This window comes from Hibiscus syriacus, unplaced genomic scaffold, assembly GCF_006381635.1.
Source record: "Hibiscus syriacus cultivar Baekdansim isolate YM2019G1 unplaced genomic scaffold, ASM638163v2 tig00110383_pilon, whole genome shotgun sequence".
Taxonomy (NCBI): Eukaryota; Viridiplantae; Streptophyta; class Magnoliopsida; order Malvales; family Malvaceae; genus Hibiscus; species Hibiscus syriacus.
In genome coordinates, this window is record NW_024062714.1 from 1,806,022 (window position 1) to 1,820,534 (window position 14,513).

The window sequence follows — 14,513 nt, forward strand, 5'->3', positions numbered from 1 at the left end:
ATGTTTGGGTAGGTTGCTATTTAATAAAAAACATGTTTGGGTAGCTATCATGATAGGGTAGATGTTTTCCAAAATTTTATTAAATCATTACCTGTACTAACTCGTTTCCTTTTTTATTATTTTTCTTTTATTTTTGCTATTTGCTTTGCATCATTCAAGATTGAGGGTGTTGATCTTTAGTTAATCATCAAATTGGAAAGCTTTCAGTAATGGACGAAAAGTATTTGAGTCAAATTATTCAAAACTCTGAGGTACAACAGTGGTCTGAAGCACTGTAAAGACAGGAAGGGGACAGTTTGCGAGCCGATCATGTGTCAGATTTATTGGTTTATGCTCCTGTTTCTCTTAAAAGAAATGACATCCAAGACTTACGAGACATTTGGGAAAAATGGGAATCGAGCAAGAAACTGCAGTTTTACCAGTGTTATGGGGACATTTCCTATCTGTTGTATGTTGACATAGAGGATGAGCTCCTCTGAGCCTTGATTCAATTTTGGAATCCAGGATACAACAGTTTTACTTTCAATCAAGAAGATATGGTTCTTACCATCGAATAATATATTGCTTTGTTGCACATAGAAGAGGATCAAGAGAATAAGATTTATTCCAAGTCTATCAAAACTCAACCCTTCAGAATCAAATTAGAAAAAATTGCAGGAGTGCACAAGGAATGGGTGGTTGCTCATACCAAACAAAAAGGCAAAAGCGAAGGTATTTCTTGGATTTCTATTAAAGAAATCATTCAAAGTCATCCTGACGAGAAGATACGATTTGACCTCTTTGCACTGGGTACTTATGGCTTAGTCATCTTCCCAAAGGCCTTGGGATATATTGAGGCTACAGTTGTGGATTTATTTGAACAGTTACCAAACAAGATCAACACTGCTCCTGTGATTTTAGCAGAGACCTTCCGATCCTTGAATGTTTGTCAAAGACTTGGAGGTGGTCGATTTTCAGGATGTGCACAACTACTATATGTCTAGATACGTAGCCATTTTTAGAAAATTGAAAAGATTTCATATCATCGGTTTAGTACCAACTACTCCCCTTTGAGAGAATTCTTGAGCAAGATTAGCCAAAAGGAATCAGTAAAGACATGTGGATAGATGCCTTTAGGAATATACGAGACAAAGACATCGTTTGGCGTGCTCCTTGGAAGATATAAAGTGAGCTCCTCTATAAATGTGGTTCTTATAATTGGGTGATGCTGCTCGGTTTATGGGGATGAATTGGGTACACACCACTTTTGGTTATGAGGCAATATGATGGCCGTCAATTTGTCCCAGTCACTGCTGGATTGCACTCATCTGAGTTCGTGTTTCATGGAAACAATTATAAGAAAAAACATCCTTGAGGCAGTTAGAGCATAGAAGAAGACTTTCTGTACTAGAGCTGATGCAGCCAAGGTGATGTTGATGCCATATTATGAGGAGTGGAGGTCTGTTAGAAAGAATGCAAATATTCTTCTACCTGACCCAAATGAGGATATCCCTATGGAGGAAAGAATTCGGATAGTCCCATCAAAGGTAGAGATCTTGAGAGCGGAGTTCGAAGTCGAGAAAGAAGGTTGGTCGAAAGAACTGGAAGAGATGCGACAAGACAAATATATGTTGAGTATCAATGCTGACTTTCATGCTGCACAATTTACAATGCTAAAAGTGAGAAAAGAAAAAGTAGAATCAGATTTAAAAGATCTGAAGAAGGATTACTACGAGCTGTAAAAATCTAGGTCCACAGTTGGGTCAAGCAGAGTGTCAGCACAATTAACCAAAGAGTTAAACAAAGAGAAACATTGAGTCAAAAATTTGAAGGCAAGAAACAATCGTCTACTGAAGAGCTTAGAGAAAGACAAGCAAAAAAATAGAAGAACTTGAGCTTGATAAAAGAAAGCGGATCATAAAATATAAAGTTGAGAGCCACGAAGCTATGGAAGAATTAAAAAGGGAGAAAGATCGTGTCAAAGAACTGGAAGACGAAAAGAATAGCATTCTCAAGTGTTTCAAGGCTGAGAAGACCATCATGTTCAGAGGATTTGAAGCCAAAATGAATAACATACTTGCCGAACTTGATGTTAGAGGACAAAGAATCGAAGAATTTGATACTGAAAGGAAGAGATGGGAATTGGAAAAGAAACACTTCAATGTTACGCTTGAAGCAAGGCAAGAGAAAACCAACAGCTGGATAAAAAGGTGTGGAGACAAAAATTCAGAAGTGCAGAGTCTCAATCAAAGGATGCAGGAAACACAGACAAGACTTGAAGAGGATTTGGCTCAGTGTTGGGCTAAAACACCGAATTAAGTGATTACACCCTACAACTCGAAGAATCCTTGTTCCGAGAAAATGTTCTCCGGGGACCAAGTGATCTTCAGGAAAGTCTTGAAGAGAATACCTTACTGAGAAAGCAAATTCAACGTCTGGAAAGTGCACTACAGAGTTGTCAAGTACGAATTAATGAGTTAGAGCGAAATCTTCAAGGAACTATTGAACAATGCCAAAAATCAAATGATTTCTATGAAGAACAGAATGCAGCTAGAAGCAACATGGTAGTCGAGGCCATAGTACAGATGAGTAAAGTTGCCAAATACATTGAAGAACTAGCTGTCGAAGCAAAGGTCATCGAGCACCATATCAATCCAGCTTCTAAGTGTGGGAAGAAGATGTCGTGGTTGATTAGTGAAATTACGGAGCTTAATAGAAGAGCTAGGTCGTATCTATGAACTATTATGTAATGAAACTTTTTGTTTCAATGGAAGTTGAACTAAGCAGTATCTGTAGAAATGAACTATTATATAATGAAAACTTTTTGTTATAATAGAAGTTATTCTATGACAATTAACTTTTTGGGATCAATACCTCTTGCATACATTCATTCTTCATTGTATTAATTTATGTATGAATTTTAAATATCTTGCATTAAGACATGCATTCATTAATTAAAAACACCAAAATAATACGATAAGGTTTCCAATCACAGTTACTTTGGCCCCTGTTAGCAACAAAGAAACACAATATCATTACTATACCAGAAAAGTGAGTAAGAAGATGGACGACAAATTAAACCATCTCGAGCAAGAGCAGAAAGGCATATATGCAGAAATGAGAAGTAAATTTGAAAAGATTGAGGCCGACATTGCCAGTTCACAACTGGATATGTTGCAAAAAATAGAGGACCTATTCAAGAAGCATGCTGAAAAGAGTCGTGCTGAAAATCCCGCCTCCTCTAACCAAGATTCCATACCCCCTCCAGGGATCACAACAGAATCTGGTCCTCCTCCTGGTTTCACACCTATACATATCTCTGCTCGCACTTCGGTACCTCAAGAAGCCTGATCTCATGCATATGTCAGCAATGAGAATCAACAACACCAAATGGGATCCACATTCCTAAATAGCTATCAGCCTGTTCCAGGTGTAAGGCTAGGAGAATTTAGTACTGAGCACCTAATCCCAGATCTGAATAAGTTAGCTGAAAAGGAGAAAGCCAATGAAGAAATATCTCAACAATTAAAGAATTTGGAAGAAATGGTAAAATCGATAGAAGTGATTGAACCATTCTATGGGTCCAATGCCAGAGAGCTGAGTTTGGTCCTAGACTTGATCATTACTATGAAGTTCAGGGTTCTGAATTTGAAAAATACGATGGCACCATATGATGTTCATCTTATATCACCATGTTTTGCCGAAGGATGGCCAGCCATGTGCAAGATGAAAAGTTACTTATTCACTGTTTTCAAGACAGTCTGAAAGGATCTGCCGTCAAGTGGTACAACCAATTAACTAGGGCTCACATTAAATCATGGAGAGACTTGGCAAAGGTATTCCTAGAACAGTATTGCCATGTCATAATTATGGTTTCTGATCGGTGGACTCTTTAGAATATGGAAAAGAGAAATAATGAGACTTTTTGACAATATGCCTAGAGGTAGTGTGATGTAGCCGCACAGGTCCAACCCCCTTTACTCAAAAAAGAAGCTAATGTAATTTTTGTCAACATCTTGAAGGCTCCGTACTTAGGGCATCTGCTTGGAAATGCCACCAAAAACTTTGCTGATCTATTTATCTCGGGGGAGCTCATCGAGAACGCTATAAAAAGTGGCAAGATCGAGGCAATTGATGGGTCTAGTTCGAAAAAACCAGTAAATCGGAAAAAAGAAAATGAAGTTAATAATGCAAATGTCTACAACAAGAATACTTCAAAAAGTGTCACAATAACCCAACCCAGAGCTGAAAGGAATGACACGAACATCACCAGAAATGATTCCAGGGGACCTCACAAGGAGAATGAGAGAATGTCCTTCACACCACTACCAGTACCCTACTCTGAGATATACGCCTCGTTATTAAAGGCAGATGTGGTACGCCCCTATCGTTTGACTCCTCTGCAACCGCCGTACCCTTATTGGTATGACGTAAATACACAATGTGATTACCACGATGGAATTGCTGGTCACTCTATTGAGAACTGTTTGGCCTTCAAAAAGGTTATACAAAATCTGATTAATACTGAGGGATTGCAATTTGAATCACCAAATGTATCGACACACCCATTACCAAATCATGGAGGTAAAGGTGTGAACGCAGTCCATGAGGAGAATAGGAGAAAAGCGAATATGGTTGTTGATGAAATCAAATCTCCCTTCAGTTGGGTATTCCAATAACTTTATCAGGTCGGCATGATTCAACAAGATCCTAAACCAAAGCCCAATGAATGTGGAAATTATTATGAATATCACCAAGAAGAAGGGCACAAAATTCAGCTTTACCCTAAATTTAGGGGGTTACTACAAAAGTTGATGAACAACAAGGAAATAGAATTCTTTAATAAAGACGAGGAAAAAAGAGGAGAAAATATCTACACAACAGAAAATTCCAAGCCAATGCATATAACAAACAAGCTTGTGGTCATCACTGTGAGACCATCTGTAATGAATTACGTGTCAGTGAAGCCAAAAGTTGTTATCACGGCCCCTTCACCATTTCTGTTTAAAGATACCCGCAAGGTGCCTTGGAACTACACTGCAAATGTTTCAATGATAAGGGAATCTGGTTTGATAGAGGAAACAAAAGTAGCTGAAGAAAACGATAAAACACCAGGAAGCAACTTGATGAATGAAATAGTGAGTGAAGTAGGGCACTTTACAAAAAGTGGTAGGTGCTACTCTACCGAAACATCAAAAGAAACAGACAAGGTGAAAGCAAAAGGAAAAGCAACAGTGGTACCATAAAAGTTGTTTAATGATGAGCCCCCACCAATAATCAATGAGCCGATAACTGAAGCACAAGCACAATAATTCTTGAAATTCTTAAAACATAGTGAGTATAATGCAGTAGAGAAACTGCACAAGTAACAAGCACGAATTTTGATTCTAGATCTGTTAATGAATTCAGAAGTACATCAGAATTCTCTACTTAGAGTGCTCAATCAAACATTTGTGCCTGAGGATATAACAGTGAACAAGTTGGATCGAATTGTGGGGCATATAGCTGCGGACAATTACATAACTTTCACTGATGATAAAATTCATGATGGTGGAATGGGATCAATAAAAGCCCTCAATATCACAATTCACTGCCATGGTCATGTCTTACCAGGTTTTTTGATTGATAATGGGTCGACACACAATGTTATGCCTATGGCCACATTACGAAGATTACAGTGGATAGCTCACATATGAGGGCCTACCAAAATGTTGTTAGAGCCTTTGATGGAACCCATCGGGATGTGCTTGGAAAGATGGAGGTACCACTGTTGATTGTACCAAATGTCTATAATATTGATTTTGTGGTAATGGAAATCAACCCATCATATAATTGCTTGCTTGGGAGACCATGGATTCATTCTACAAGGGCAGTCCCTTCATCTTTGCATCAAAAATTGAAATTTGTGATAGCTGGCCAATTGATCAGTATTAGGGCAGAGGAAGAGATCATTGCTTTCGTGACAACTGAAACCCCATACATTGAGACGAATGAGAATACCCTAGAGTGTTCTTTTAGAGCCTTAGAATTTGTCAACGCTACTTTCATTGCTGAATGAAACAAGATTCCTCGCCCGCGTTTATCTGATTTCACTAAGATGACTGTGCGAGAGACTCTAGGAAAAGGAGCTAAAATTGGAAATGGTCTCGGTAGATGCTTGCAGGGGACTTTAGATCCCAAATTTGTCATGATGAAGCGTGACCACTTTGGGCTTGGGTTTGAGCCTGATTCTCAGTAAAGAAAGAAAGAATTAAAGAAGAGAGGTGAAGTAAGAAGAGCTAGACTGAAAGGAGAGGACATTTCGTGGGATCGTATCTCTTTCCCTCCCTTAAAGAGCTCATTCAAGTTTGGAGGAGTATATGATATCGAGAAACAGTTAACCAGAGCAATTGATGAAGGAGAATAGATGAAAGATAGAGACTCGATTGACGAAGCCATGGAGGGTTTGGTCATCAACATAATAATTGGGGACAACAAAGCGGAAAAATATTTGGCTGGAATCCGTCCTTGTTTCCCAGGAGAAACACTGAAAAATTGGACTGTAGAGGATCTCCCTATAGTGTTTAAGATTAATTCAGAGTAATACCCATAACTAATCCTTATACTTGTGCCTGCGAGTATTAAGGAATTATTTTGTAAGGGCAGCTACGTTAACTCTACATGCTTTCAATGAAAGACATATTTTTGTTTCTCAAATGGCCATCATTATATATATTTTTCATTCTTTATTCTTTATTCTTCATTCTTTACATTCATTTCATAAATTTTGGTCTCTCCTCCCAAATATATATTTGATTCAATCTCCCATTTGCAGGTGCCACAATATCAATAGCATGAATGTTTCTAAATTTAATCCTGAGATAAACTTTGAGCGGCCCATATGTCTGGAAGAAATCAATGAGTGTCAGGATGAGGTAGAATGTGATGTTCCTAACGAACTACTAAGATTGGTGGAAAATGAGGACAAACAAATCTTACCTCACCAGGAGGAGACTGAGATTATAAACTTGGGAACTGATGATGAAAAAAGGAGAAGTAAAGATCGGTAGTGTTCTTTCAGTTGAAATAAGAGGGGACCTAATAGATCTTCTCCGAGAATTCAAAGACATCTTTGCGCGGTCTTACCAAGATATGCTAGGGTTTAGTACAGACATAGTGGTGCACAAGCTTCCGATAAAGCCTGGGTGTAAGCCAGTTCAACAAAAGCTTAGAAGAATGAGGCCAGAAATGCAGTTAAAAATTAAAGAGGAAGTGATGAAACAAATTGATGCAGGGTTTTTCAGGCAGCACAGTATCAGGAATGGGTCGCTAACATAGTCCCCGTGCCAAAGAAAAATAGAAAAGTCCGCATGTGTGTGGATTATAGAGATCTCAACAGAGCAAGCCCAAAAGACAATTTTCCGTTGCCTCATATAGATAATCTAGTGGATAACACTGCTAGACATTTGTGGTTTTCTTTTATGGATGGCTTCTCTGCTATAACCAAATCAAAATGAACACTGAAGACATGGAAAAAACCACATTTGTGACTATGTGGGGCACATTTTGCTATAAAGTGATGCCATTTGGTTTGAAAAACGCTGGGGTAACTTACCAAAGAGCTATGGTGACTCTTTTCCATGACATGATGCACAAAGAGATTGAAGTGTATGTGGATGACATGATTGCCAAATCCAAGACTGAAGAAGAACACATTCAAAACTTGAGGAAGCTTTCCAAAGATTGAGAAAATATCAATTGAAACTCAATCCAACTAAATGTACCTTCGGGGTAATGTCAGGGAAACTCTTGGGCTTCGTGGTTAGTTAAAGATAAATTGAGATCAATCCGGACAAAGTAAGGCCATTCAAGATCTTCCACTACCTCGTACACAAAAACAAGTTCGAGGTTTTCTGGGAAGGTTAAATTATATATCTCGATTCATTTTGCAATTAACTGTGAAATGCGACCCAATTTTCAAATTGCTTCGAAAGAACAACCCCGAAGTTTAGAATGACGAGTATCAAAATACTTTGGAGATAATCAAGAAATATTTGTCCAATACTCCAATTCTGGTATCACCAGTCCCTGGTAGACCATTAATCCTTTACCTAGTGGTCTTTGAGAATTCGATGGGGTGTGTGCTGGGGCAGTATGACGAATTTGGAAGGAAAGAGAGAGCCATTTATTATCTGAGCAAAAATTTCATTGATTGCAAGATTAGATACCCGCCAATTCAAAAGTTATGTTGTGCTTTAGTATGGGCTACCCGGAGGCTCAAGCAATACACGTTGTACTATACTACTTGGTTGATATCTAAACTTGAACCATTGAAATATTTGATGGAATCATCGGCTCTAACTGGTAGATTGGCTAGGTGGAAAATGTTTTTGACATTGTGTACGTAAACCAAAAAGCAATCAAAGGGAGTGCCATAGTGGATTTCCTTGTAAGTCGTGCCTCGGATGATTATGAGTCCTTAAACTTTAATTTTCCCGAAAAAGATCTGATGTGTGTCATAATCGAGGATGAAACAATTTCAGATGATAAGTCTTGGAGGTTGTATTTTGATGGGGCATCCAATGCTTTAGGACAAGGAATTGGAGCGGTACTAATTTCCCCAGAAAATGTCTATTATCCTTTTACAAGCAGATTGGAGTTCTTTTGCACCAATAATATGGCTGAATATAAGGTTTGTGCCATGGGGTTAAGAGCAGTCATGGAAAGAAAAATTAAAGTGCTCAAAGTCTATGGAGATTTCTCACTGGTGATGTACCAATTGCGAGGAGAATGAGAGACAAATGATCCAAAATTAGTGGAATACAAAAGATTGATCCTTGAATTGGTAAAAGAATTTGAAGTTGTCACTTTTAATTATCTCCTTAGAGAAGATAATCAAATGGAAGATGCTTTGGCCACATTGGCTGCAATGTTTCAAGCAAATAGAAAAGCAATGGTATTATGACATCTTGCAATACATTAAGCATCAAACTTACCCACAACAGGCATCTGAGATTGATAAAAAGATAATAAGGAGAATAGCTGCTGGATATATCTTGGATGAGAAGTTTTGTACAGAAAGGGTAGTGATCAAGTCTTGATGAGATGTGTGGATGCCCGAGAAGCAAGAAATATACTTGAAGAGGTGCATGAAGGGATATGTGAAACACATGCAAATGGGTTTTCTATGGCCAGGAAGATTATGAGATACAAATACTATTGGGCCACTATGCATTCAGACTGTGTTGAGTACGCAAGAAGATGTCACAAATGTCAAATCTATGGAGATAAGATTCATACACCTCCGTCACCTTTGCACGTGATGACGATACCATGGTCGTTTTCTATGTGGGGGCATAGATGTCATTGGGGCAATTACACTAAAGGCTTTAAATGGTCATCGCTTCATACTTATGGCATTTGATTACTTCACTAAGTGGGTTGAGGCCGCCACGTATGCCAATATCACGAGATCTACAGTTTGCAAATTCATAAAGAAAGAGATAATTTGTCGGCATGGACTGCTAGAAATAATCATCACAGATGACACCACCAATCTAAATAACAAAATGATGGTAGAACTTTGTGCTCAGTTCAAGATAAAACATTCTAATTCAGGGACTTACTATCCAAAGATGAATGGAGCAGTGGAAGCAGCAAATAAAAATATTAAGAGGATCATTACAAAGACCACTTATAGAGATTGGCACGACAAATTACCCTTTGCTTTGTATGCATATAGAACTACAATGCGAAATTCGATAGGGGCAACACCTTTCTCTTTAGTCTATGTGATGGAGGCAGTCTTGTCAGTGGAAGTGGAAATCCCATCACTTCGAATTTTGAAGGAGGTGAAGTTGGATGAAGCTGAATGGATTCAGGCTCGGTTTGACTAGTTGAATCTTATTGAAGAAAAGATGTTAAAAGCTATTTGCCATGGTCAGATGTATCAGAAACAGATGATGAGAGGTCATGATAAGAAGGTTCATCCAAGAGAATTTCGAGAGGGTGATCTGGTGCTAGAAAAGATCCTGCCAATTCATAAAGATTTCCGAGGGAAATGAATGCCTAATTGGGAAGGTCCATATGTTGTCAATAAGCCTTCTCTGAGGGAGCGTTAATTTTGGCAAAGATGGATGGAAAAAACTGAGAAATCCGGTAAACTCAGACTCTGTCAAGAAGTACTATGCTTGAAGAAGAATGAATGAATGAATGAAAAAATGAAAATAAAAATAAATAAAAATAAAAAACATGAAAAATAAAAAACATGAAAAAAATGAAAAAATGAAAAAATGAAAAAATGAAAAAATGAAAAAATGAAAAAATGAAAAAATGAAAAAAGAAAAAGAAAAGAAAAAAGAAATAAAAATGAAAAGAAAAAGGAGGGTTCGAGATGAAAATCCACAAAGGACATCTTGAAACCAAATGAAGGCTTTGAGTTGAAAGATTGAAAAGGCGACTCAAAGGCATTCTGAGATTAGGCATCAGGCAGATACACCCTCTTGAGAGTCTGATATTTTGAGAGAAGCTTCACGTCTACAGACATTCTGGCAACATTTGAAGTCCTCCAAATAGAAGCTCAATTCAATGCTCCAAGTTATATCAAGTGAATTGGTTCAGGAACAGTCGTGCTAGTGATCCATAGGGACATATGACTTGTATTTCTAAATTTCCACTATTTCTATGATTGCCATAACTTTGTAAATTCAATTCATTGTCAGTAAATATGAAGTTTGTTATTTCAATCCTAATTCTATTTGTCATGTACATACGCATAAACATCTTGTAAGTAGATTGACATGGCATTAAAAAGAAAATAAAAGATTTATTGGTATTACTTTGAACTAATATTTCCAGTACAGAGAGTCTAAAGTAAGCCAGGACCCTAATACTCGTGTATATAGTCGAAGAGCGTAGGGTAAAAAATGGCCAAGGAAATGCATGTGAGCTGAAATCTCGAAAAGCACATTGAAAACAATGATATTTTGGTGTGTGCTAAGACATAATCTTATCAAGAAATTATCTACCTGATAGAGATTAGCAGTTCAAATGGAAGCAGATAAGGATTTGTATGGGAAAAAGAAAAATGAGAACTTGTATAAAGTAGATCAAGCAAAGTGTGGAACGCAAATGAAAGATCAAATGACGCATTTGAATTGAAGATTTGCAGGACAACATAGCTCACCATATTAAAACGATATCATGCATACATCAATAGGTATCTATAAATAGGAGCATGCTCATCCATTCATATTCATTGAAATGCTTTGAATATTTTGACAGAAATACAGAGATATTCAACAACAACTATGATCTATCGCAGAAAAAGGTGAACTAACATTTCCAAAAGAGTTCATAATGAGAAGAATTCATCCTAAAGGAGAAGGTTCGTAATGAGAAGAGCTTGTTCCTTTCAAATTCACCCCAAAATGATCAATATTTCTAGAAGAGTTCATAATGAGTAGAACTCGTCATAAAGGAGAAGGTTCGTAATGAGAAGAGTTTGTTCCTTTCAAATTCACCCCAGAAGGAAGTGAATCAACATTTCCAGAAGAGTTCATAATGAGAAGAACTCATCCAACAAAAGGAGAATAAGTTCATAATGAGAAGAACATGTTCAACCTTAGCTCGATTCATCGTATATGGAGTTGAATCAACAACATCTCACTCGAGGGATCAACATTTTCAGTGGAGAGTTCATAATGAGAAGAACTCGTTCGATGAGGGAGAAAAAGTTCATAATGAGAAGAACTTATTCAACCTTAACTTGTTTCCATCGCATACGGAGTTGGAACAACACCAATATTTCATTCATCACAGAATGAGGTGGATCAAACATTGTCATCTAAATCAATCGCATAAGGAGTTGGATCGACATCACTATTGGTGTAATTATCATGGAAAGAGAAGAATTGACATTTGCAATGAAGAGATGGCAATGTGACAAGAAGAGACCAATATGAAAAATAGTGATTTTATATCTTTGTTTCATTCCCATTTCACAGTAATGAGCAAAGAGGGGCAGCTGTAACCACCATTTTTCATACCCTAAATCCTATAACCCCAAACTTTAAAGATTTAAGCCTAACATACTTTAACTAAACCCCAAATAACCCAGGCCCATATAAAACTCAAACTCGCTAACCCGAGTACAGGCCCAAACTTGGTACAGAACCCTAACCTAACTATACCCTAGGGATATCATGCCTTCAGCCATCACCGTCATTTCCCAAGCCTACTATAGAGATATCAATAAAACCCTATAATATCTGGGGCGTTAAAACCCACAATCATCACAAATAGAAACCTAGTATTATATTAGAATTTTATTTTATACTAAATTTATGTAAGAATATGAATATATAACTGATGAAAAAGAAGATGTATACATAGATCATTTTTCAGAGAAATCAAGCAAGAAAGAAAAACTACAAGTTCTTTTCATCTATTAAACTTTTAAATGTATTCAAATATTTGTTTCATTGATTGTTCTATGCTATTTCGAAGAAAAAACAAAAATAAATTAGAAGTAGAGAAAGGATTACCTTGTGTTTATTGTGTTCCTCGGGGAAAATAGGGTCGTCGGAGAGGGGTTAAGAGTCGGGTTAGTAGTTTAGGCAGCAGCGCTGCCATGTGTGGCGGCTTATTTCGAGGTTTTGGACCTTTCGGCCAGGACATGAGAAGGGCTCGACTGGGTTTTCTTAGGGTCTATAGACAGTGGGTTTCGAGATGTTGGTGGGTAGTTGAGAGAATGGCCACCAAATTGGTGGCCGACGATGTTATTCGACGGGAGCTTGAGGGTGAGAAGGCTGTCGTGGGGTTGAGTGAAGAAGAAAAGGAGAGGGAGTTAGGGATTAGAAACCATCAGGCGAAATGAAATCTGGAAAGGGGGAAGAAATTGATATTTAAGGTTTTTTTGGTAAACCACCTTAAGTTCCCTAGACCTTTAACATGTTTTTCTTTTGGTCATTAGTTAAGGGTTAAATTACCCTTTTGGTCTTTTTTGTTTAAGGTGATTCATGTTTTAGTAACTTTTTAGGGTTAATCGAGCCTCAGGTCCTCCTAGTTTTAGCGTGTTTTGTTATTTGGTCCCTAGTTTATGCTTATGTTTTATGATATGCGAATTGGATGCATGATTTTACATTTTTTAACTTAGTCATCTGATTGGATGTATTATTTTTGTTCGAAATTAGCTATTGTTATTTGTGATCTTCCATTTTAGTACTATATTTATGGTTTATTTCCTATTCTAGTGCTTCTGTTTTGGTTATATTATTGTTTCATGCTATAATATTTGTTTTATTAATGTTGTTTTTTTTTTCATTTTTTATTATATTTTAGAATAAATATTGTGTTCTATGTTTAATATAATATTTAGAAAATATGTATATATTTATAAAGTAAAATAAAGTAAAAAATAACCTTAAATTATTTTTCTTATCCATATGTTTATATATTTTTTTCTCTAAGTGCTTCAATGTATCATATTTTATTTTGTTTAAAAGCCTCATTAGCATAACTTAATCAATTACATAATTGGATTAAGGAAAATATTTATGTATTTTAAAATATTAAGAAAGAAAAGTCTTAAGAAAACTAGATGCCCTTTTCCGATATTTTAAAATAAATAAATATCCAACTAGAAAAACTTAAAAAAATTGATTGCATTTAAAATTAATTAATTTTGAATGGAAAATGAATTTTTCACAATTTCAAACTTATCGAGACAATTCGTCTAATTTTATTAGGGATTTAGTCTCGGTATTTTTAAATAATTGAATATCTCTTATCTCTTCTAATAATAATAATTCAGATTAATGGGTTTAATTTATTTCTTTGGTAGAATAAAAATTAATTTAATATTGGATTCTTAGGAAAAATTATTATATTCATTTCTTTCAGTTGGAAAGAGAAATATTCGTCCTAAAGTATTTTAGGGAGTATTTTCTCTTCAATTGGAAATATAGGAATATTTTCTATTTTTCCTCAGAATTTTTGTTTTATAATATTGTATGGTTGAATTCGGAATCACGGAATCGTAACTTAAATATGTATTCGAATTCTTAGATTTCTACTATTTAGAGACAATATATAATCGATAGGTATTAATTTTGGGCGTTGTGGGGTGCTTATCCTTCCCCACACGTAATCGACCCCTGAACCCTTTTTATTACTAAAAAATAAATTTCTGGTTATACCTAGATTGGTAAATCTTTAAAATGACATTTTCTTAAAAACTCTTTTAAAAGGCATTTTTAGGTATTCGACCTACCTAACTCAAAAGGTCGATGGCGACTCCGGAACATTTCTTTTATAAAATTGGGTTTTCACAAAAAAAAAGTTGAGACTCGTCGTATCGCCGAAAATCAGTTACGATTGTGTTCAACCTTCCATTGCATTTTTTTGGATACTTTAAAGAGCAATGACGAATGATTTTACACCTTGAGCACTTTGTAAGAGTAGTTTGGAGAGGTCATAAGTAGCATGAAAAAATTAATAATCATACAATCAAATAAACTTCATCCTTATACACTCAAAAGCTCACAAGAAAACAT

General features: G+C 36.4%; 2 protein-coding genes across 2 annotated transcripts; both read left to right on the forward strand.

The window, feature by feature from the left end:
* The first annotated feature begins 1,926 nt into the window (after window positions 1-1,926).
* Window positions 1,927-2,717, forward strand: LOC120121918 (coiled-coil domain-containing protein 18-like). Its single transcript, XM_039141193.1, has 2 exons — window positions 1,927-2,280; window positions 2,370-2,717. Exons 1-2 carry the CDS (start codon window positions 1,927-1,929, stop codon window positions 2,715-2,717), a joined length of 702 nt encoding a protein of 233 aa, XP_038997124.1.
* Window positions 2,718-3,686: 969 nt separating this feature from the next.
* LOC120121919 lies at window positions 3,687-5,225 on the forward strand. The gene is made up of 3 exons (XM_039141194.1): window positions 3,687-3,815; window positions 4,002-4,613; window positions 4,668-5,225. Exons 1-3 carry the CDS (start codon window positions 3,687-3,689, stop codon window positions 5,223-5,225), a joined length of 1,299 nt encoding a protein of 432 aa, XP_038997125.1.
* The last annotated feature ends 9,288 nt before the right edge of the window (window positions 5,226-14,513 follow it).

What these genes read in the sequence shown, in the direction of transcription:
- LOC120121918 (XM_039141193.1), top strand. Translation starts at nt 1,927, where the DNA reads ATGGAAGAATTAAAAAGGGAGAAAGATCGTGTCAAAGAACTGGAAGAC. An exon ending in AGGATTTGGCTCAGTGTTGG is followed by an intron (nt 2,281 to 2,369) that starts GCTAAAACACCG and finishes AGTGATCTTCAG; the next exon opens with GAAAGTCTTGAAGAGAATAC.
- LOC120121919 (XM_039141194.1), top strand. Translation starts at nt 3,687, where the DNA reads ATGGCCAGCCATGTGCAAGATGAAAAGTTACTTATTCACTGTTTTCAA. An exon ending in CATGGAGAGACTTGGCAAAG is followed by an intron (nt 3,816 to 4,001) that starts GTATTCCTAGAA and finishes AACATCTTGAAG; the next exon opens with GCTCCGTACTTAGGGCATCT. An exon ending in ATAGGAGAAAAGCGAATATG is followed by an intron (nt 4,614 to 4,667) that starts GTTGTTGATGAA and finishes TAACTTTATCAG; the next exon opens with GTCGGCATGATTCAACAAGA.